This window comes from Anopheles gambiae, chromosome X (genome assembly GCF_943734735.2).
Source record: "Anopheles gambiae chromosome X, idAnoGambNW_F1_1, whole genome shotgun sequence".
NCBI lineage: Eukaryota > Metazoa > Arthropoda > Insecta > Diptera > Culicidae > Anopheles > Anopheles gambiae.
This window is the reverse complement of record NC_064600.1, coordinates 1,039,855-1,062,355: the sequence shown is the minus strand read 5'-3', so window position 1 is coordinate 1,062,355 and position 22,501 is coordinate 1,039,855. Positions and strand designations below refer to the sequence as shown.

Sequence of the window (22,501 nt, the reverse complement as noted above, 5' to 3'; positions counted from 1 at the left end):
GTCTTATTTGTGAATTTTTGTATGCATGCACTGATCAATGCAAATCTGCTAATTGTGTAAATAATTTGATTTTTCAATTGGAATTTCTTTGTAATGTTTAATTCGTATAACAAGATTAGAACAATTCACGTTCGGAGAGTTTTTTTTCCTGGAACGACGGCTTGTTTGTGACGGTTTTTATTGCAAAAAAAAAGATCTCTTTCGATTAAGTTACAAAAAATAAAATTGTGAAAATTCATAGTACATTTTGTCATCATTTTTTTGAATTTACTTTTTACAGGAAACGAATGATGTCGAGTGTCCAATTGGTCAATACAGGTGGATCCCATGATACGCGGTAGTTCTTAAACGTAGTTTCGGATATACGCAGTTTTCTACATTTCACAGTTCCTGGAGCAAATTAAACTGGTTTGACACATAAATTATCAACTGCAAAATAAATTCACTTTTGTCGATGGAGTCTTTAACCCTGTCACTGGCAACCAAAAATACATCATATTCCAGGCAACCGGGCTACCCGGGTAGCCAGCGACTTTGGAGGCTTATAAAAATAAAATAAAAATAAAATAAAATAAAATAAAGTTGACAGGATTTTTTTGAAAATAATTACAAAATATGAAAAATATTTTTTTCAGTACTTTAAAAAAATTTCACAGCAAAATGGCTCCAAAAGCTTTGAGAACTGTATGTTACACGTATTGTGTAAATTTTTCAGATTTTTTCTATGAGCGATAAAAAAGATAAAGGAGTTTTGATTTGAATAAAAACCGTTACAATCCAGTGGGCATAATAATTTTATAAAATGCACATCTGCGACAAATGCAAAAACTTGATAAAATGGTCGCTATTGGTAAGTTATGTTGATTATATATTGTGAAGACACTGAAATAAAACTATTAGTGTGAAGTTTATTAGATGTTGGTGTCTTTCTACCAGCAAGGGTCATAATGTAACGGTTTTTATTCAAATCAAAACTCCTTTATCTTTTTTATGGCTCATAGAAAAATTCTGAAAAATGTATACAATACGTGTAACATACAGTTCTCAAAGCTTTTGGAGCCATTTTGCTGTGAAAATGTTGTAAAGTACTGAAAAAAATATTTTTCACATTTTGTAATTATTTTCAAAAAAATCCTGTCAACTTTGAAAAGCTATAACTAAAAAACGGTAGCGAGTTGAACCAATCTATGCACAGTTATAGAAACTGCATTAGTTTGTTTAATTTTCATCAGAATATTGCATCAATATTGGATTACGCATTCAAAAGTTATAAGCTTCCAAAGTTGCTGGCTACCCGTGCAGCCCGGTTGCCTGGAATAGGGGTAATGAAAAATTTAATTCTAAAAAACAGGTTAATTATACTCAAAAAATTCTACGAAAAATTCCAGTAAAAGATGGCTGTGGATTACACACATATTCCAAATTTCAAGTCAATCGGATTCCTAGAATCAGAGAAATGAGCAATCAAAATCGATTTGGCTACCCGGGTAGCCGGTTGCCTGGAATTGGGTTAAAGCAGTTATAACATTGTGGCTAAAATGCACCACGTGAAGCAAAATTACAGGCAAAAGCGTTGTTTATTTGGTTGAAAACTACGGCTTCTTCTCGGTCCTCATTATGAAAAGGTTAAAATTAATAAATCGCACACAGGCAGCAGCATTGCCCTAATGTCCGGGCCGCGTTCCGGTCAACACCTCGACCCGGCACCGTACCCCCGAAGCGTCGCTGGGCATGCGCGCCTGTATGCGTGTGCAGCATCCGACGGGGCGGACCGACCATCCGTCCCTTTCACTGTTTGTCGGTGGTGGTGCTATTGCGCGTGTGGCAGCGAAAACCCTCTCAGCATCCCGACAGACAGACGGAGGAAGCAGAAACCTGCTGAGCAGCACAGTGAAGACAGCAGCAGCAGCAGCAGCAGTATCGGAGCGAAAAAAGAAAGAAAGCAGAAAAGGGCATTTCGTGACTATTGTGTTGCGTTTTGTTTGTCAAACGAACGACAACAACGGCTACACACGCACAGCAGCAGTGGGCAGCCTGGGCAGTGTTTCGCGTGTGTCGCGTGGCGATTTCGGGCAGTGGGTAGTGCGTTTGCGTTTTCGTGCGTGTTTTCGATCCGCGCCCCGTTAGTGCAAAAAAAAAAAAGATTTACACAAAAGAAGACGCGCTCTCTCGCTCTCTCGCTCTCTCTCGCGTGCGCGCGCTTGTTCCCGTTCCCTCCCTGCCTTTCGTAATACGATTGATCTCGGGCGCGACCACACACACACACACGGCGAAGTGGAAGTAGCGGGAGGCACTGAAGAAGCAAGAAGAGCAGCTCTTATTCAGCAGCCCACCTCCGTCGGCGCGGGGCAAAAAAGGTTTTTCTTCCTTCAGCCACACACAACGACGCGGGAGGAGGACGACGACCAGGACCACCCACCCACCCAACCCAGCCAGCCTCTTTTGTGTGATCACCCCCCCCCCCCCCCCAGCCCCTCTCGAAGTGCGCGCGTCCCTCGCAACAATTACACACACGATCGGTTCTTGTGTTCTCTCTTCCCTGCCGCCCGTTCGCGCGAGTGAAACATTTCTCCAACCACCACCCCCCCCCCCCCAGCAACCACCAAAACCACACAAACACAGGTGCTTTGTTTTGTTTCTTCTCCCCGTTATTCCCCCTCTCTCTCTCTCTCATCTTCACACCCACACCCCAATCTCTCTCCTTCGCACTCGTTTGCACTCCACGCTCTCTCTCTCTCTCTCTTCCATCCCCACGAGATGCGCAGCATCCCCCATTCTTTCGCGTCCATTTTTCCTTTCCCTTCCCCCCCCCCCCCCCCCCTCACAAGATACACCTTTTTTCACCTTCCCGCCTTTCTCGTCTCCCACATGCACAAACTCCATTTTTTTCCCCTTTCTAAACCTCGATGCTACAAAAACCAAATTTTCCGGCGTTTCGATCCGAGCCCTGAGCTGGAGGATGGGGCAAAGCGTTCCCAACACCGAGCCCCTTCCCCCGCTTGACCGGCGGTAGGCAGCTGCGACTCGGTGGCAGGCTTATTTTGTTCAACTATTGCAAGCGCGTGTGTGGCCGCGCGTCGGCTGTTTGTGTTGTTGTTCCAAGTGCCGCGGCGAAATGCGGATCCGCCGTTGGCGGTCAGTTCGGTGCAAGCAGTTCGGTGCAAGTGTGCAAACAGTGATGTGCCAGTGGTGAGTGAATTGTGTGGGGAAAGCGGGGGTGGGGGGAAGGGCATTTTCCGGTTTAGGGCGGGCGTGGGTGGGGGGGGGGGGGGTAGGTAGCTATTTTCTCAAAGTGAATGGTGCGTGTGGGCTAGTTGGGATGAAAGGCGACCGGATGAAAGTGCCGCGATGTGCGTGACGATGGAAGGGAAGAGGAAGTGGAGGAAGAAGAAGAATACAAAGATGCAATACAACGTTGAGTCACTCAACACTGAAACGCAAACCCCACTCTGTGTTAGTTTTGAATTAAAAGCAAGTGATACATCAATCTCTATCTCTCTCTCTCACTCTCACTCTCACACTTTGGCGTCAAACGGCAAATGGCTCGATGCGTGCGAATGCTATCAATCTCTCGTCCAGTTTGTTTTGGTATCATTGTACGGCTATATTGTAATTTTCATTAGCGCTATATTTACTAACATCCGAAAACAATTGCTCAATGTCTTTGAATGCTACTTTTTTTGTTGTTGTTGTTGTTGTGTGTGCTAAATGTGTCTTGTTCGCAGAGCAAGGGCACCCACCCTTTTGGTACATTTGTTCTTCCGCGTGGGTGGAACAAGCTGCGCAAATAATCAATACTTTCTCTCTCTCTCTCTCTCGCTTTCTCTCTCTCTATATGTATTTATCTATCTCTGGCTCTCTTTCTATTTCACACCCACAAACAAACTCGTTCAACATGCGCTGTGTACAGTATGTGAACGGGTTTCGTTGTGTTGGTGCGTTGTATTGATTTTTTTTTTGTTTTTGTTCATATCTTTTTGTTTGCCATTATGTCGGATCTTAATGTGCTCGGAAAGAAATTGTTCTTATGATTTGCGGACACTAAATTCTGAATGCTCTTCCGGGTGTTGGATGCGAAAGCCAAGCGATGTCTTTTTACGAAACCAACTATGTGTAACACATTTCTTAGGCATTTCTTCCCCGGTTGAACGTCCTCCGCGTCCATTTCCAACGGCAGTGATATCTAATAAAACAACAAAGCAAAAGAAAAGAAAAAAGACACGGCATGTGATACTATCAATCTTCTGCGACTAATCAGTAGCGTTAAGCTCGAACTTATCCATATCAGACTCACACAGACCTACTCACCATGGGTCGGTATGCCGTGGGCAATAGCGAACAGCGAACCATTACCTTACACACACACACACACCCCTTGTCTACTTTTTGCGCGCACCGCATCATCCAACCCGACCCAAACTGCATGCCACCCACGGACGACCACGGCGACCACTGCAGTGCCCGTCCGCACGGTCCGCGGGTTCTCCGATGTCGTCCAAACGGAAATCGCCCCCGAACAAGCTGTCGAATGCGGTGACGATCGAGAAGAACAACTTCAAGAAGATCTCGCTGAAGAATGAGGAGTTCCTGAAGTCGTCCCCGGTGAAGGAGCTGAACTGCACGTTCGACGCGAACTTCCTCGCGATGCAGAAGATGAGCGCCGATCCGAAGTATCTCAAGCACGACGATCTGCTCGGCCCGCGGCCCGACGAGCATCTGCTGCCGATCGAGCACGACTTCCACTACAACCTGCCGTTCCTGAACGTGGCGAGCTACATCCTGAAGGGTTCGGATCCGGCGCTCAACAAGACGGACAACTTCCAGCTCACGATGAACCTGGACGGCTTGAACATCTCGAACAGTGGGAATCACCATCACCACCACCATAACCACCACCACCATCACCACCAGCGTCAGGAGGCGACACCACCGTCCCCGGTGTCGCCGTCGTCGGTGGCGGCGGTGGCTGGCGCGGCGGCACCCGCCCCGAAGCTGCCCCCGGGCGTCCCCAGTGCGCCGCGCAAGATCAACAACATGATCCTGAACCACCTGAAGTCGATCGTCGACAACTTTGACAGCTTGAACAACAACGTTAATGGTAAGGGTTTTTTTGGGGGGGGGGGGGATTTTTGGGTGTCCGTGACCCTAACTTGTGACGCTCGGCCACAATTCCAGACAAGAACAACTACGGTGGTGCATCGAACTGTCAGGGCGAGGACTTGCCGGCACACATGTCACCGCCGGTCGAGCAGCCGGCAGTGCCGCAGCTGAACAACCAGTACGCCGAGAAGAACAATCTGGAGTCGTTCCGGTCGCGGCTGGACGAGCGCATCACCAATCTGCAGCTCAGCATGAGCGAGATCTACCTGATGCGGCTGAACCTGAGCCTGCTCGACTTCCCGAACGAGATACCGAGCACGCTGTTGCACAATCACAGCCAGCCGCACCACGGGACTGCGGAGGAGCCGTCGCCGAACCGGAACTGCAGCTCCCAGAACACGCAGAACAACATCAAGCTTATCAAAAGGTGCGTTTTGGGAGTAAACAATGTGCCACCATCCTGGGCAGTGTGCTAACAGAGGCTTCCCTGGGTTTGTTTGTTTCTTTCCATACGACTCCCCGCACCCTCAAAAAACAGAAGCTTCAAGGAGTCGCTCTACGAGAAGGAGAAGAACATCAACCGACTGATCATGTACTTCACGATATGGCGCGAGATGCTGCTGAAGGCAGAATTTGTAAGCTACCTTATACTCGCTACTAGCATCGGCCTTAACGGGGTCGACTAACCTGTTTGGTGAACAGTGAAGCTAACCTCACACAAGTGATACTATCTTGCCCTAGCTCTAGCGTCGTCTGCTCTAACCGAATGCTTTTTTTCTCTCTCCATATTCCGGCATTTTATCTCACTGACGAAAAATGGCCTGCGAGTCCTCTATGTTTTCCGCGATGCTCGAATGTACTAACTCCGCATATGTCTCTCACACACACTCTCGCGTGAGGGTTACTAATATCATTCCGTGCTCTATTTCAATAACTATTTCCATTTCTCTCCCTCCTCCATGGAACTTGGCTACTCCACACAATCCCCCCACCCCCCCTACTTCTCCTTGCCCCCCCCCCCCCCCATCCTCTTTCTTTTGACAACTTTTTTCCGCAGGGCGAGAACCGCCGCTACAAGCAGAACAACAATTCCAAGAGCAACCTCGAGCAATCGCTGCTGAGCGGCGGAAGCGGGACAGCTGCCGGCAGCAGCAGCACCTCCTCGTCCGGCCTGCCCTGCGAGCCGCCGGCCCGGCTCGTCCCGGGCGGCAACGGGATGTCGCCGGCGGCGTCCTCCACCGCCTCCCTGCCCCCCGCGACGCCCACGGCCGCGAGCGGGCTAGGGTCGCCGAACCGCAGCACCTCGGCCGGCGGCACCAGCACCACCGTGATCGACTGTGATATAGCCGGGCCGGGCGAGCTGGCGACCGAGCCGGACAACTGCATACGCCGGTACCAGAACGTGTTCCAGTCGATCGCCTGCAAGATGTCGGGCGGGGTCGAGCTGGGCGGCGGCGGCGGCGGGCAGCTTGTCGGGCAGCATGCGGGCGCCGGCGTCTACCAGCCGGCGGGCGGCAGCAGCAGTGGCGGTGCTGGCGCTCCGGGCAGCAGCGGAGGAGGGGGTGGCAATATGAGGCGCAATCCACGCAAGCGGCCGCACCTGATGCCGCCGGAGGCCGACCCGGAGCAGATGATGCTGTCGAAGCAACCGATGCTGGCGGGGCCGCCGCTGAACTGCACCGGCACGGCGGGCGGGCCCGCCCTCACCCTGTACGACGAGTACGAGAAGGCGAAGGAGGAGGAAAACCAAAGATACGCGAAGGAGCCGGACGCACCGATCAATCTGTCCAAGCGGAAACCGTCGAGGGACAGTCCGCTTGCGCCCGGCACGCTGGAGCTGAGCAACGGGTCGAAGCTCCCCGGGATGCTTCCCGGGAGTAGTGGAGGTGGTGGTGGTGGGGGTGGCGGAGGTGGCGGAGGTCCATTTGGACCGGCCGGGTTGTTTGCGGGCTGCGATACGGACGAGCTGAACCACCGGCTGGAGCTGATGTCGGACAAGGTCGGGCTGCTGCCACCGACGGCCGTTGCGCTGCTGGAGAAGGAGTCGGACAAGTACTTCCTCAAGTCGAAGCGCGACCGGCTCGAGCTCGACCCGAACCACCTGTTCGACTATCCCGGCCCCAGCCCGGACGGGCTGCACAAGCACGCCAAGCTGAACCTGTACCACCAGTCGCCGAGCCCGCACCATGGCAGCCCGGACGACAGCAAGCAGGGCGGGGGGCTCGGGGGGCTCGGCGAGTCGCCGTACCCGCTGGCGCAGCAGTTCTTCATCAAGGCGGCCGACGGTGGACCGGGCGGGCCGGGACTGTCACCGTTCAACAGCAACGCGATGCTCGACAACATGAACCGCCATCTGATCCAGCGCCAGCAAACGATGGCCGCCGTTAGTGGGGGAGCTGCCGGCGGCGGCGGTGGTGGTGGTGGAGGTGGTGGCGGTGCCGGTGGTGGTGGTGGTGGCGGCGGAGGCGGGGGCGGTAGTGGCAAGAAGGACAAGGGCCTGTCGCTCGGCGGCCTGGATCTCGGACCGGACCTCGGCACCGGCCGGAGCCGCTCGTCCAGCACGGAGAAGAACCACATCAAGCGGCCGATGAACGCGTTCATGGTGTGGGCGAAGGACGAGCGGCGCAAGATACTGAAGGCCTGCCCGGACATGCACAACTCCAACATCTCCAAGATACTGGGCGCCCGGTGGAAGGCGATGACGAACCTGGAGAAGCAGCCGTACTACGAGGAGCAGGCGAAGCTGTCCAAGCAGCACATGGAGAAGCATCCGGACTACCGGTACCGGCCGCGGCCCAAGCGCACCTGCATCATCGACGGCAAGAAGATGCGCATCTCCGAGTACAAGTGTCTGATGAAGAACCGGCGCCAGGAGATACGGCAGTTCTGGACGCGCGACTACGACAGCGGCACCGACCAGAAGTGTCCGATGAAGGACGCTGGCAAGGTGATCAAGAATGAGGCCATGTAAATTCCAAACCCCCTTTTGTGCGGGGAGGGTGGAAGGGAGGGAGCGGGAAGGAGGGGGGGGGGGTCGTATACCAACAGCTCCCATACGCTGGACCGGTCATCAACGTCTTGCTCTTCCGGCTTACCCTTTTTTTTTCGAAACACACGTACACAAAGAATCGCCACCAGCTCCTACCGCTCCTCTCCCTCCATATTTAATACATACTTACTTTAACCTTGGCACCGTGTAATCTCTGTATTCCGAGTGTAGATGTTAATGCTTCCAAGGTTCCACGCAAGGTGACGAACAGAAAGCAGAAATAAACAAAAATCAAAAATGCGTCATCGCATTCAATCAAAAATCAAACATGGATTTGCTTGTGTCTTGTTGTTTATTGTTACAGCTTTATATACGATAGGATACTGTCTCGATATCACTTCGGGTTAGTTGGTCGCAGTATGGTTGCATCTTTCGAAAAAATAGCAGGCTCCATCAGGCTCTAGAAATAGAAAACTATGTATACATTACCATTATCATCCGTTGTCCTTGATCGGTTGATCCACTCTGCTCTCTACGCTGAAGCTGAGCTCATGTCTTGCTCGACACATTGTAGAAAAGCTCTTCCTGTGCACATTACCCATCGATGTCCTCTTGCGAGTTGATCCAGTCTGCTTTGCTTTCCGCAGCTCAGCTTGTGTCTTCCTCCAGATGTTGTCGAATAGTTGCACTTCTACATATTAACCCATCGTTGTCCTCTTGCAAGTTGATCCAGTCTTCTCTGTTTCCTGAAGCTCTGCTCACATCTTCCTTCAAACAGTTCTACTTGCATACATTACCCATCGTTGTCTACTTTCCGTTAATTCCGTACGCAGCTTCTCTTGACGCTCTACTAGGATCCTTCTCCAGAAGTTGTCGAATAGTTCTTCTTGCATTTTTCCAACATCCATCCTCATTCATTCTTCGGGACTCATACGCATCTCACACACACATTCACACACAAATTAAATATATCACCCAATAGTATACCTGATCAACGACATCTTTCAGCTTTAGTATTGCTACACCAACCAGCCGATCCTCCCGGGCGAAGCAGTAATCCTTCACGCATATGTGCAGTTCGAAAAATTCCAGCTGCTCCTCGTTGCCAATAATGCTGCAGAGAGAAAGGGAAGGACAAAGAAAAACGAATGTCACAGTTTGCTCTCATGTGCTTTAGCTCATGTGAGTTGGCAGTTTTGCCAGACATTCGCTACGTACAAATGGAAGGTGTCATTGTACTTCGGCGACCAGTTGTTCGATTTCGATTTGGTCGCGAACTTTCGTTTCCTATCGTTCAGATGCGGTCCGATCAGATTGACCTCGATGAATGGCCGGAACATGCCGGACGGGACGGTCCATTTGAGATCGTTGGCAGCGATCACTGTGGAAGAGGGAGAAGATGGTTCGCAACGGAGCGTGGTGAAGAGCGCGAGCGTGTTGCTATGCTTACCCTTGACGGATATTTTCTGCTCTCCGTTCTCCGGGTTCGACGAGACGTCTATCTGAATGGACACCTCACCGACGGAAGCATCATCGTGACTAACCCCTTCTGTTTGGTGTGAGAGAGAAAGAGAAGTGATCGGGTTATGAGGACGGTTATCTACGTCACCCGCATCCAGCCGCAGTTACCTTCCGAAGCACCTTGCCCGGAGACGAACGATTTGATAAGCGTGTCCGTGGTCTGCGTGTACAGGCTGAGCGCGTACTTCAAACTCTGCAGCTCCGGCGACTTCTCCAGGAACGGCATCTTCAGCCCATTGCCGCCGGCGTGGAAGTACTGCTGGATCGTGCCGAGTGCAACTTCCAGCACGGCGCACTGCTTGGGCGATAGGTTCTTCTCCATCTGCGGGAGACGAGTGTGACGGTCAGAAGCGTTACGCTAGCGCTCGTATCTCCGCACACAACTTACCTCCTTGGAGATGTCCATCACCCCGCTGAGCACGTTCTTGGCATCCTGCTTGCCGGACATGTGGTTCTTGATGAGTCGGGACATGTCCTCGATTTTCGCATTCGCTGCCAGATTTTTGGCATTGTCGGTGAGATGCTTGAACACCATCTGAGAGTGGGAGAGAAGCCACGTTCAGGATTCGCAATGGGTAAAACACAGGGTTGATGGAACTCACCGTTCGATCCGTCATCGGTGGAAGCACGATCGTTTTCTCCAGCGTTCGGATCACTATCTTCCACAGCTCCTTCAGCAGTCTTTTCAAAACGGTCTTCTCGCAGGACTGGGCGTACATTGAGAGCGAACCGTCCAGCAGGTCCATCAGCGGTCGCAGCACCTCGTCCGCCTCGATCGCGATCAGGTTGGCATCGTCGGCCGGTGGCGCATGGAACAGGGAGCTCTGCTGCTTCACCTGCTGCAGCAGATCGCCCAGCTCCCGCACGCTGCCAGTAATTCTAGGCTCCAAGCTAAACCGCGCGCAAAAAGAATCGAAAGAGGATCGAGAATGAGGCACTAGCTTGCCAAGCCAAGGCACACTCGCACATGTACCTCTTTGCGAACTGTGTCGCCAGGTCGTCCAGGGCCGTGTTCAGGTTCTGCTGCAGTTCTTTGAGAATGTTGGCCGCATCCTCTTCCAGCTTATCGCCGCCCATCGACTCGAACATCTTCTCCAGCTGCACCCGCAGTTGCTGGATGTTGTTCATAAGAATGCACGCCTGCACGTACGGAGTTCGTGAAAAAAAAGCATCGGAATCAGTATCAGTAGTGGCAGGGTTGTGTACCGAACCGACAACCCCATCAGTGGGGGTCACGGTCACGGTAGACAAACAAAGAGAGAGAGAGAGTAGAAAAATGTGTGTGGCTTACTGTTCGCTCCTCATGCATTATATCGGGGAACTCCGACTTTACGATATCAACATACGCAAGCAGTACTTTAACAATGGTCTTAGCAAAACGTCGCATGTAACGCTTCCAGATTTCTGGATCGGGACAGTCGAGTTTGCTTACCACATCGAAGCACTGTGTTAGCTGCGTAAAGACATCGACGACCGAGTTTGAGAAGAGAGCATGCTCACTACTTTTTTGGAACTGGAAGTAAAAACAAACGACAGAAAAAGAAACACAGCGGGCGGTCAAAAACAGCGTGGCGTCGACAGCGGAAGGGTCCGAGCCCACTGATATCTCCCCAGCCCCCCCCCCCAGAAATGGCAATTGTATCCCTCCCTCCCCCGGTATTGCTGCTGCAATGTACCCCGTCTTTCTTGTCCCGCTTGAACGCGCCGTGCAGGTACTCCAGCGATACGTCATCGTTCTCGTTCAGCCACTGCATCACGAACGGCTCGAACCAGGCGGGATACTCCGGCACCGCGCCCTTGTACGGGGGCACCTCCTTCACGTAGTTCGTGTACAGCCACTTCACCTTGAAGTGCAGGTTCATGTACGCGGACGACTTGCACAGCCGGTGCTGCTCGTGCTCCTCGAGCGCGTACTTCATATCGACGGCGAACAGGCTCCACATGGTCGCCGCAGACACCTGCAATGATTCCAAAATGTTATGCATGTGGCGCTGTCATAACATCCAGGTGCGTTGAGCGCCCGCACGTGCCCCAAGCCCCAAGCCGTACCTGCCCGATGTTAAGCTCTTGCGGGAATTGATTAAGTACAGCACTATAACTATTTTTATCTTCCTCGATAACTGATACAATTAAAGCTATTAGCTTGTGCCAGAAATCAACATTCTCTAGTTTTGGTCCGTGGTCTTCGCCTTCACGCTTCGCTTCGTTCGGATCAACCTGATTAGAAAGCAAAAATGAAATCAATTAGGAGAAATCAGATGCCTTGCGGCTGTCTCCCTTCGCAAACCGTTCGCCTACCTGAAACTCTCGATTATATAGCTCGTAACAATTTTCGAACAAAAATTGGTAGGTTGATCGCAGACAAGCCTTAACACAATCCTTCACCACTGTGCTCGCTCTAGGTGGGCTGGATAACTCTTGAACCTGCGGGAGACCACGTCAGTTAGCGCGATGAAGCCAACGACCTGCTGTATCCAACCCGGAACAGATACTTACTTTCATACGGAAAAAGGTAATACTGGTTAACAAATCTACGGTAGATTTTAGATCCATCAGCTTCTCCTGACTGGAAGCGGGGAAGTTATTTCTATACATGGACAAGTCGATTCGTAACGAGTTGTGCAGCTGGTCCAGTAGCTTAACGAACTTTTCTTTCTGCAACGACACAAAAAATAAACCCAGCCACAAGGTTTAACATCAAATCCTGAAGGTTGAAGTTCGCATCACCAAACTTACACCAAAATTGCTTGCCGCAAAGCGATCGCTGGCCGATACCGCGCTCGAAGCCGTAGTGTGTGCATAGTAAGCGTTTATATTAGCTAATAGTGTACTCATAACAGCCGGGACGCCAGCGCACAGGTACTTCGTAGATAGGCAATGAAAGTGGGTCATGGCTTGGTAGATGTTCTCGATGCCATAGCGCATCGCGAACTCGTCCACGATCTCTTCGGGCGTTTCGTCGAAGTAAATCTTCCACCCGTCGTCACCCTTGGTCTGGGGAAGATTCACCTGCAGAGGGAGAGGGGTCGAAATTGGCCATGAGAGCTGATGAATTTTTCGGAAAAGCACAACCAGCACAACAACTTACCGCTCCCAGCGCCTCCTCGCACAAGTAGTGAAACACGTTCTCGTGCAGGCAGGTGTACTGGACGTGGTACGGCGCTACCTTTTCCTCGCCTTTGATCTCTACGGAAATATGCAAGCGGATCGCCCCGGACACGGCTGATTTGTCAGTACGCTTCTCCAGATTGTACCAAACGTCCATCTCGCCCGACAGCGTTCGCACTTCAATGATTGTCTGTCCCAGAAAGTCGTCCGACTCTCGCGTCAGCTTCTGGCGCAGTTTTGATTTCAGATCGTTGTCCTCGTCCCACACGCGTACCTTGATGCGATCGGACGAGTTGTGGCACTCGCTGCACGAAGACAGAGCGAGGAAGCGGTGAGTCACCTGGCAAAAGGAGCGACCAAGCACAACTGCTCCCCTGGGGCATCGGGTACTTACAAGTTGAACTTTTCGTTCCACACCGGGTTCAGCTCCTGCGGCATCGTGCGGGTGCGCTTCTTCACCTTACTTACCTGCACCGTCACGTACGGATCGCTGGTGCCGCTCTTGTCCTTCGCAATCAGACCCTGCGCACAGATGACGGTGATGGCGATCTTGGCCGACCACTTGCTCGTACCGTCCAGCACGCTCTGCTTCACCGCCTTCATGTGGCCGGCGTGGCTCTTCTCCTCCACCGCAAACACTTTCCTGCAGAACCAGGTGTACGCGTGCGTTCAATGCACTGATCTCAACCGGCCACTCTGCTCCGTTTCGGCTCGTGCACACTCTTACCTGATCAGCTCGAATATTTCTGGCCGGTCGCGTTCGCGCTGCTTCATGCGCTCCTTCATGGCCGCTATCACCGAGTTCGCCTTATCCTCGGCCCCGTGTTTGGAGCTCTTTTCGGAAGCACCGGCAAAGCACACTGGAAGGAGCAGAAGCAGGCTTGTACCGTGCGGAAATGGGCAACAGACAGCATCACACAACCCGTGCCCCATACTTACTCTGAAGACAGTCTGCGTTCAGCAAGTCCTTGCACTTTTCGTGACACTTGACAGCACACTCCGTACACCTGGAATAGCGACGGCGTGAGGCGTTAGTGGGATGCGCTTTGAACCTGTGCTGCCGTTGCAAACTCACCTGACGCCCTGTCGCGCAATACCCCAGAGCAGCCCCTCGCACTCGTAGCAGTAGGTCGGGGAGGTGGCCGTCCACAGGACGAAGTTGTGGGGTGTGGTCGACGAGATGGGATAGATCAACGCCTGCAGCGCCTTCTTGTATACGTGCATTTTCTGCAATACAATGCGGGCAATACAAGGTATCAGTACATATTCCCGCTAGAGGTGGCTTAGGGCCTGTGCTCAGGTCGGCAGCACTTACCAGCTCCTCATCGTTTAGGGTCGCTCGCGGTACGGCCGAGGTCAGTCCAGCATTCCGTTTCGTGGCAGCCATGGTCTACGCACACATTGCGCGTCACAAGAAAGAATGGAAAAGCAGAAAGTTAAAACCCACCGAGCGATACGATCAAACGCGTCTTGCGGAGCAGCAAACTAGGTTGCCAGCTCTGGCTGGTAAACGGTCGTGCAGAAGAAACGGTAACAGTGTGAGGGTTGTGTTGCACTAACTTCACTGCGAGATCATAAAACCAACAGTTACTGGAGCTAAGAAACTAAGGCACAAACAAAACCCCGAACACCCGCGCCCCAAAGCAATCAAATTGGCAAACAAAAAAACCTAAACAACACAACAGGAAATGAACGTAAAGCAAACAACCCCAAAACTGGTACATTTACTAACACAACCATTCTAAACGGGTGGGGAAAAGAAACGAATGCACCGGACGGGTGCACTAACGCTAAAGTGAGGGAACGTAAGCAATAAAATAAATAAAATAAAAACACGCGTTTTTAAAATACACTTACTTTGAGGACCTGTTGAGGAGAGCGTTTCAAAATCATGTTGAGGTTAGGTTTACAAGTAGTTTACGACGGAAATCACGATAAGGCGAGCAGTAGTTTTTAGTTTTTGGTTTTTGGTTTTTGTTTCAATGATTATTGTTGGATGTTCAACAATGCCGCACATTCGAGACGGACAGAAAGAGTGATAGAGGGTACACAGAGACGGGATACATATAGAGATATATAGAGTACGGAGAGGCAGCCGGGAAGATTTGTTTGTTTTTGGAGGAGGTACCATAGAAAGAAATAAGAAACGATATGCCGATATGCACATTTTAGGATTACTCTGGTTTTTGGTTAGATTAAAATACTTGGCAGTGCAGCAGTTGGAAACGGTATGAGTGTACTTGGCGTACAGATTGAGTATGCTGAGTTTTGAGACTCTTGTTGACATCCACGTTAAGATCTTGAACTGCTGGAAGCCTACTGAAAACCCTAAATAAGACTTCTCTGATCTTGAGGCACTCCTGTCGCCCAATGTGTCTCGTACTACCATTTCCAACTGCTGTCACCGAACGAAAAAGATGCTGATTTTAACACCAGTTCAAAGGGTACGACGAGAGGATTACACCGGGAATGAGGCCGGTTTGTGAGATGCCCGATACGTACCAGCTCCGACACAAGCGGTATGGACTTCCTCCTTGGTCGAATGTCGGGCATGCTGTCGATGTTGCTGTAGAACGTGTTGTCACCAAGCCTGCAAGAGCACAAATACACCACCAAAGCCACGACCATGTAGAGTTAGTGCAGTGCAGAGGTAGGCTCATGTCGCCATCCGTGCCGGTCCCCCCGTACTTACCCATTGTTCCGTCCACTGTCGACCGTCCCATTTCGCTTCTGCCGGGCGAGAGCACGAGCGTTGCCGGTTCGAAGGGACGAGGAAAAGAGAACGCATTAGTAACGCACGCAACCCACAACGGATGGCGCATCCACACGCAGGTGGCAAAAGGTTTCGCACGATAGGCGCGCGCGCGCGCACAGGTCAAAAGCAGAAACCGATTCGAATATCACTACTGTTAAAGGCGAGATATCAACAAACAACTACCGTGTCCTGGCTTGCAAAAGGTTGCCTTCGCAACTCAGAGTTAAGAACACAAGAAATGTACGACTGAGACTGATTGAGAGAGAGAGAGAGAGAGAGAGAGAGACAGAGAGGTTTCGCACAACGCAAAAATATGTTGATGAACGAAGAAAAACGAACGAAACCATTGAAACACAGAATGAAACGTAAAAACGTAGATAAAACAGAAAATAATAATAACAATAATACACAAAGTGCGCAAAAAGGCGCTTACGGGGATGATGAGACTTAATTCTTAAATGGTTTTTTTTTTGTTATAAACACGCACTACGGCAAAAAAGTAATGGAACCAGCGCGGGTGGTCTGGTCACTAGCTAAAGGGAGAGATGCAACTTGTATTTTTTGTTTGTTTTTGTTTTTTGGTTTGATTTGTTTTTTTTTTTTTGTTTGGGTTAGTTTTAACAGTGTGTACTATTCTTACCTCTACAGACCTTTCCGAAACTGATTCCGAAACAAAAGTGTATAATACAGATACAGAGAGATACACGTAAACGAAACATAAAACAATATACGCTCCTCCCTTGTATATACACACGCACACAAACACACACAAACACACATACGCACACACGGGTACAGCAATAGAGAGGTTATGCGGGGCAGGTTTTATGTGTTTGCATCGTAACGTACGGTAGTTGTAATACAGATAGATAGAATAGATAGATAGATAGGTCACACCAGCACACAATATACACGGCAAAGTGATGAGCGCGGAAGTAGGGGTGGCTCCCCTCCCAAATGGGAACCGAAAACGCACACACACACACATGAAGGAAGTAGAAGTGTAGTAGAAGAAGAAGAAGAAGAAGAAGTGACGGAAGGTGTGGTTGATGAACCGCACTAGAGAGGTGATGAGGTGAAACACAAATTGGGAACACAAATCAAATCAAAACGGGCGGCGCCTGGTCGTACTACCAATTGGGTTGTTTTCTCGTTTTTTGTTTTGTTTGGCTTTTTTTTTTGGCATGTGTGTGTGTGTGTGTGATTTTCATCTTTTTTTTGTTTGTTTGTTTGTTTTTGCATGTTCTTCTTTTTTTTTGTTATCTTTTTCCATCTTTTCTCTTCTGGCTTCTGGTAGTTTAACGTTTGCTAGATGGTTTCTGTTTTTCTGTTCTGTTCTGTCTTAGCATAGTGAAACGCATCAGCCCACCGAAAGCAGTTGCCGCAGCGCAGGTGTCATTTACCTCGGGCTCCTCGGTCTTGCCACTTACGTCCACCTTTTTGAACAGACCGGGCTCGTCGTCGAAGGACTCACCGACTTCGACCACTTTCTGTTTCTCCTCGATACGCTTCTCCTTGAGCGTCTTCAGCAGCTTCCATTTGCTGCCGCCCTCGCCATCTGCGGAAGAGGTACGGGTTACCGCGGGCCAGATAGTTGTACAGCTGTACCTGCCGCACATCCTTACCTTCACTACCTTGGGCGCGAAACAAGCTCTGGCGACGCTGGGCCGCCGGCGCTGCCCCGTTACCGTTCGGGTCGAGCTCGCGGTCCAGCTGGCCGTCGCCCGGCTGATGCTGGCTGTCGGTGGCACTGCCCGGGTCCTGCTGGTCGTACGCCTGGTACTGGTCCTCCGGGTCGTACTCCGCCAGCGGGCTCTGCTGCGTACCGACCGGGCTCGGGTCGAGCTGACCCTCGAAGGAGGAGGTGTCGCGCGGCGGCGACGACTGCTGCTCGCCCGACAGCGACGAGGGAGTGTGCTGCTCGTGCAGCGAACCCTCGGCAGAAGGTGTCGTACCACCTGCGGGCAGAAGACAACCTGTCGTTAAGGCGCAGTAGTCAAGCCGACCGTCATACTCACCTTTGGCAGCGAGCGGGGACAGATCTGCCGACGTCTGCTGCTGCTGCGCGACGTCCAGCTGGCCGGCAGGTGGCTGGCCGCTGGCCACCTGCTGCCCGTCCCCCTCATCCACGGACGCCTTGGACGAGTCGATGCTGAAGGAGCTCTTCATCGAGGCAAAGAAGGACTTGGACTTGGCGCCGATGATGCTGTCCGTGCTTTCCTGATGCACCAGGTTCTTGTTGACCTTGTTGAAGAAGCTGCCGATGTTGACGGTGGTCGACTGGAAGAAGCCGCCCCCGGCCGCACCCTTCTGCTCGGTCGGTGGTTGTGGCGGTGGTTGAGCCGCCGGGGCAGCTGGTTGCTTCGAGGGCAGCAGTGCGCCTACCAGCGGTACCTTGCTCTGCTGACTGGCTGTCGGTTGGCCGGTGGGTTGCGGTTGGACCGCCCCACTCGCGGGTACTGCAGCTGCTGGCTTCACAAAGGGCGTGCCGGTTGTGGTCGGTGGCGGCTTCACACTCTTCGTTGCATCTGCGGTAGTGGGCGGCATGGTGACTACCGCACTGGCCGGCCCATGCACGGTCGCCGTCCCGTTGGCAGTGACGATGGTGCTGGTAACGACGGTCGTGCCCGTCACCGTGGATGCGACCAGCGCTGGCAGTGCCAGTCCCGTCGCCTCCACTATCGGTTTGCCCTCGGCCAGGGCGGCCATCGTGGTGGTGGTGGGGCCGATCGGTGGCAGGGCGGGCAGTTTGCCCACCGTCGTGGTGGAGGTGGTCGTCACCAGCGTGGTGGACGTGATGACCAGCGCGTCCTTGCAGTGCTGCAGCTGCTCGCCGGCCGCGATCGGCACGGGATGGCTGGCGAAGCCGCCCATCCCGTCCGACGCCTCGCTAATGCCGGACGAGTTCATCGACATGTGCAGAAAGGAGGAGCAGTCCGAGCTGTCCGGCATGTTCGAGATCGCGGACATGGTGGAGAAGTCCGGCAGGCTGATCGGTGCCTCCGTGCCGGGCACGGTGAGCGGCAGCTGCGCGAACAGCGCCAGGCTGTCGCTCGTATCGGCAAAGCCCGAGTCGGTAATGTCCAGCGAGGGGAAGAAGTTGGTATCGCTGAGCGTCGGCAGGCTCGACTTGCGCGACAGGCTGTCGTAGATGGCCTGCATCTCGGGCGAGTCGGTAATGGAGGTCTGGCCGGGCAGCGGCTGAAACGTGGGCGGACTGGTGGACGGTTCTGCCACGCTCGACCGGCGGCTGATGATGGCCTGGAGGATGGCGGCCGTGTCGGTCGCCTCGGTGACGGCAGTGGTCTTGGCCGGTGCCGACACCAGGCACGCGGCGTCCACTACGCTAGCCTTGCGCGGGGGCAGCGTGACGCCCTCCGCACAGATGCCTGGCCCGGCCTGGCGAACATCGACCGTTTCGACGCCGTGGGCGTGTTGCGGCGCGAGGACGCTTGAGGCAGTGACGCAAGACGTCATCTCGAGCGCTTCCGTGATGTTCGGCCGCAGGCTTCCCGCGAACAGAGGCTTGCCGCTGGTCAGGCCCACCAGGTTGGAGCAGGCGAACGTGGGCGGAATGGTCGTTTTCGGCACGTCCACCGCGTCCGCTTCCCGGGTTGCTGCGCCCCCCGCACTGTACTCCAGCTTCTCTTCGGCCTTTGAAGCGGCCTCCATGCGCTGCTCTGCCTCCAAGGCCCGCACCTCCCGAAAGCCGTCGTACACGGCGTCCGTCCCCAAGATGGTGGCCGCGGCAGCAGTCGCCTGCAGGCCGAAGGGCGAGAACTCGCTCAGCTTCTTCGGTGAGGCACCGTGCTCGGGCAGTCGGCTCGCGTCCGTGCTCAGATTCAGCCGGAAATCGTTCTCCGACGCACTGTCCTGTATCGTTATCGTCCCATTCTCCACCGTCAGCAGATCGTCCTTCGTTAGCGTGGCCAGCCCGTCCGACAGATACTTGGCCAGCTCCTTGCGCGGACTCGGACCGGCGGCGGTGGCGGCGGCGGTGGCGGCGGCGGCGGCGACGGCCTGCTTGCCCCGCGCCATCAGCAGCTCGGCCGACTTGACCGGGTAGACCACCTGCAGGTCGTCGTCGAACACGTCCATCAGCTCGGTGCAGTTCTTCGCCATGAAGCAGCGCACCCGGTCCATCTCCTCGCTGCTGAGCGACGCCACGTCCTCCTCGCTCATGATCTTGTTGATGAGCTCCCGCACCTCCTCGCTCTGCATCTTCTCGATCCGCTCCGCCGTGTACTGCTTCGACTTGGGCGTGCCGAACTCGAGCTCGATCTGCTTCGCGTGGTTCAGGAAGGAGGTGCGCAGCTGCTCCTCGATGATGGCCGCACTGTCCGCCGGCTCGATGTTGCGCAGCAGGCCCCGGTCTGCCTCGCCCGCCGACAGGAACGGATTGGTCGACATGCGCGGCAACGGCGGATGGGGGGCGGCGGCCGCACTGCCAGAAGGTAACGGGGCGGCGGCCGGCTCCAGATGCGGCTGCAGTATGCCCTGCCCGTGCTCCACCTTCAACACTTCCGGCGGCACATTGGCTAGATTGCGCTGCAGGATGAGAAAATCGTTTTCAAACTGCAGCTGAACCTGCTGCTGTTGCTGGTGCTGCTGTTGTTGGTGCTGCTGCTGCTGCTGCTGCTGCTGCTGCAGGTGTTGATCGAGCAGCTGCATACCTTCGTACAGCCCGTGCCTGCCTGCCTGGAGCTGCGCACTCGCGTGGTACATCTGAGCCGAGCTCTGCAGCTGATGGTGGAAGAGCTGCTGCTGGTGCTGCTGGTGCTGGTGCTGGTGCTGCAGCTGCAGCTGCTGCTGATGGTGCAGAAACTCTTCCCGCTCCTCCTGCAGCGGTATCATGCCGCTGTTAATGAGCGCCTCGTTGATCCGATCCCGGTACTCCAGATCCTTCCGCAGCCGCGACTGCTCCTGCAGCGAAAACTCGTGATGCTTCGCGTAGTCCGGTATCATGTCGAGGTACGCCTTCCGGTTCTCCTCCATAAACTGCAGGTTCTGCACTATCCGCTGCTGCGAGATGTTGAGCGACTGCAGCTTGAACACCTTCTCCGACATCTTGGTGTACTCCTCGTTCAACAGGTTCAGCGCCGCCCAGGCAAACTTGAGCTCCGTGTCGAGCAGGTCGATGTTGGTCGCTATCTTGTCGGTGTAGTCGTTGATGATAAAGTCCTGGTGCAGGTGGTGCAGGTCCTTCAGCCCCTGGTTGCTGTACATCTCCTGCGACTGCTTGCTCCACAGGAACGCGGCCATCACCTCGTTCTCGTCCATCGCGAGAACTTGTTGCGGGGCGGGGCGATGGAGGAAAGGAGAGAGGAGCTTTTGTGCGCTCGAGACAACTGTTACACACAGACACAGAGACACACACTCACACAGAGTTAAGCGTGGGGCTCGAAAAAACGGGAGAAGCGTTCCGTTTTGGGCCCAGCAGTCACATGCTTCGTTTTCGCGCACACACACACCTGCACGCACACTCACGCTTCACTACACCTGCACGGCACGCACACAGGCGCACGCGGACGCCCACACCCACGGGACACACATACTCACACAGACGCACAGCGGCAGTGGGACGCTACACTATTCGCTGGACGGGGGTTTCTTTTTTTATTCTTTTTGGGGAGATGGTGAGCTTGAGGTTCTTCTTGTTGTGCGTGGGTGCGGGTGAGTGGACGCCTTTCCGGACAGCGATTTGATAGTTGACCACACACACACACTCTCTGCTGGAGGGCGGAAGAGGGGGGTGGGGGAAGGAAATAGAAGGAATGATATCAGCAATCGAGCTACAACCTGTCTCGTCTCTTCGGGGCTAGTGGCGATTTGATAGGAGCGCTGAATTGATGGACGACGCACACACCACACTGCCGCTTGCCCGCACACTACCAAGCAGCGAAATGTAGGACACAGCAAGCATCCCGACAGGGGGCGCACACACGCACACGAGACAGACACGCACAGCAACGAACTGCCGAGTGTCCTTGTCGTGCTTTTTTTTCCCCTTTCTCCCCGCTATTCGTCGCTTGCTTGCTCTTTTCGGCGGCCTGTGTGGCAGGATTGAATAATTCAAAACAAATTCATTCACCTCACGCGCTCATCGAGTCTGCTGCTGGTGCTGCTGCTACTGCTGCCGCAGTGGTGCGACTATAGGAGAGAGGGGGGGGAGTACTGTGTGCCTTCTGCTGCGCTAAAAACCACCGTGGACGACACAGAAGCGGAACACAAAAGCGCACAGACTAACCTGCTGAGGAAAAAAGGAAAGGTTTACACACGATTTTTGTCGCACCACAGACCACCACACACAGGTAGAGATGTACTTTGCTGTACAGCAGTAGCAGTAGTACCAGCAGCAGCAGCGCCACCGCACAAACGTTCGTGAAGCGTTCGCTTCAGCTCCTCCACGCTGGAAATGCTTCTCAACAACAAAATAAAAAGTAAGCACGCGTGTTGGCCCCTGCAATCAATTGCGGGTCGTGCAGCAATCGATGTCGAACACCGCCATCACTACCACCACTACCACCAATATTAACCTCGCTCGGGGCTAGCTGATTTAGCACTTGCTGCAAAAAGGGACTTGACGAGGCGCTACCACACACAACACGGGGCGAGAAAACAAAACAGGCAGGAGGGCCCACCACCCTCGGCAACTGAAGCGTTTCTGGCCGCTCGGCAGCGGCTACCGACGGGCCCGACCGGGGAATGGTTTCGGGCGTTGCAGGAAGTCGTCCGGCGCGCGCTCCGGCTGCGGCTGCTGCTGATCGAACAACTCTCGGGGTCCCGAGTGCGCCACCGAATCGCTCTTCGGTTCGGTTGTGGCCGCGCGCGCGTTATCTCACCGTTATCGTGCAATATGGCGGCCGTGAGAGTGGCGTGCCATTCGCATGATTTATCCGTAACGCTCTCACGCTCGCGCTCGCTCTCTCGCTCTGTGTACCTCCCGCTCTATACGCACACTCAATTTGTCTGACATTTAATTTATGCCTGCCGTCCTGTTTTTTTTTTTTTTGCCACTCCACACCGTG

At 53.4% G+C, this 22,501-nt stretch overlaps 2 protein-coding genes across 2 annotated transcripts; one reads left to right on the top strand and one right to left on the bottom strand.

Moving 5' to 3' along the window:
* The first annotated feature begins 1,773 nt into the window (after positions 1–1,773).
* On the top strand, positions 1,774–8,416 carry LOC5666784 (uncharacterized). Its single transcript, XM_061649343.1, has 5 exons — positions 1,774–2,622; positions 4,459–5,098; positions 5,176–5,527; positions 5,639–5,735; positions 6,158–8,416. The coding sequence occupies exons 2-5, from the start codon at positions 4,489–4,491 to the stop codon at positions 8,069–8,071; spliced, it is 2,973 nt and encodes a 990-aa protein (XP_061505327.1). The 5' UTR covers positions 1,774–2,622; positions 4,459–4,488; the 3' UTR covers positions 8,072–8,416.
* A 6-nt stretch (positions 8,417–8,422) lies between these two features.
* Positions 8,423–22,501, bottom strand: LOC1272209 (protein unc-13 homolog B). The gene is made up of 25 exons (XM_061649327.1): positions 22,010–22,501; positions 17,492–21,205; positions 17,099–17,431; positions 16,877–17,031; positions 15,411–15,448; positions 15,221–15,308; positions 14,034–14,108; positions 13,794–13,945; positions 13,658–13,725; positions 13,446–13,578; positions 13,113–13,361; positions 12,699–13,023; positions 12,347–12,619; positions 12,107–12,265; positions 11,909–12,034; positions 11,660–11,827; positions 11,287–11,568; positions 10,902–11,123; positions 10,584–10,750; positions 10,213–10,501; positions 9,999–10,145; positions 9,719–9,932; positions 9,540–9,638; positions 9,308–9,470; positions 8,423–9,203 (listed from the first exon to the last, which is right to left on the bottom strand). The coding sequence occupies exons 2-25, from the start codon at positions 20,751–20,753 to the stop codon at positions 9,041–9,043; spliced, it is 7,350 nt and encodes a 2,449-aa protein (XP_061505311.1). The 5' UTR covers positions 20,754–21,205; positions 22,010–22,501; the 3' UTR covers positions 8,423–9,040.

What these genes read in the sequence shown, in the direction of transcription:
- LOC5666784 (XM_061649343.1), top strand. Translation starts at nt 4,489, where the DNA reads ATGTCGTCCAAACGGAAATCGCCCCCGAACAAGCTGTCGAATGCGGTG. An exon ending in AACATCAAGCTTATCAAAAG is followed by an intron (nt 5,528 to 5,638) that starts GTGCGTTTTGGG and finishes CTCAAAAAACAG; the next exon opens with AAGCTTCAAGGAGTCGCTCT. An exon ending in TGCTGCTGAAGGCAGAATTT is followed by an intron (nt 5,736 to 6,157) that starts GTAAGCTACCTT and finishes TTTTTTCCGCAG; the next exon opens with GGCGAGAACCGCCGCTACAA.
- LOC1272209 (XM_061649327.1), bottom strand. Translation starts at nt 20,753, where the DNA reads ATGGACGAGAACGAGGTGATGGCCGCGTTCCTGTGGAGCAAGCAGTCG. An exon ending in CCCTAAACGATGAGGAGCTG is followed by an intron (nt 13,946 to 14,033) that starts GTAAGTGCTGCC and finishes ATTGTATTGCAG; the next exon opens with AAAATGCACGTATACAAGAA. An exon ending in GCGAGGAGGCGCTGGGAGCG is followed by an intron (nt 12,620 to 12,698) that starts GTAAGTTGTTGT and finishes CTCCCTCTGCAG; the next exon opens with GTGAATCTTCCCCAGACCAA.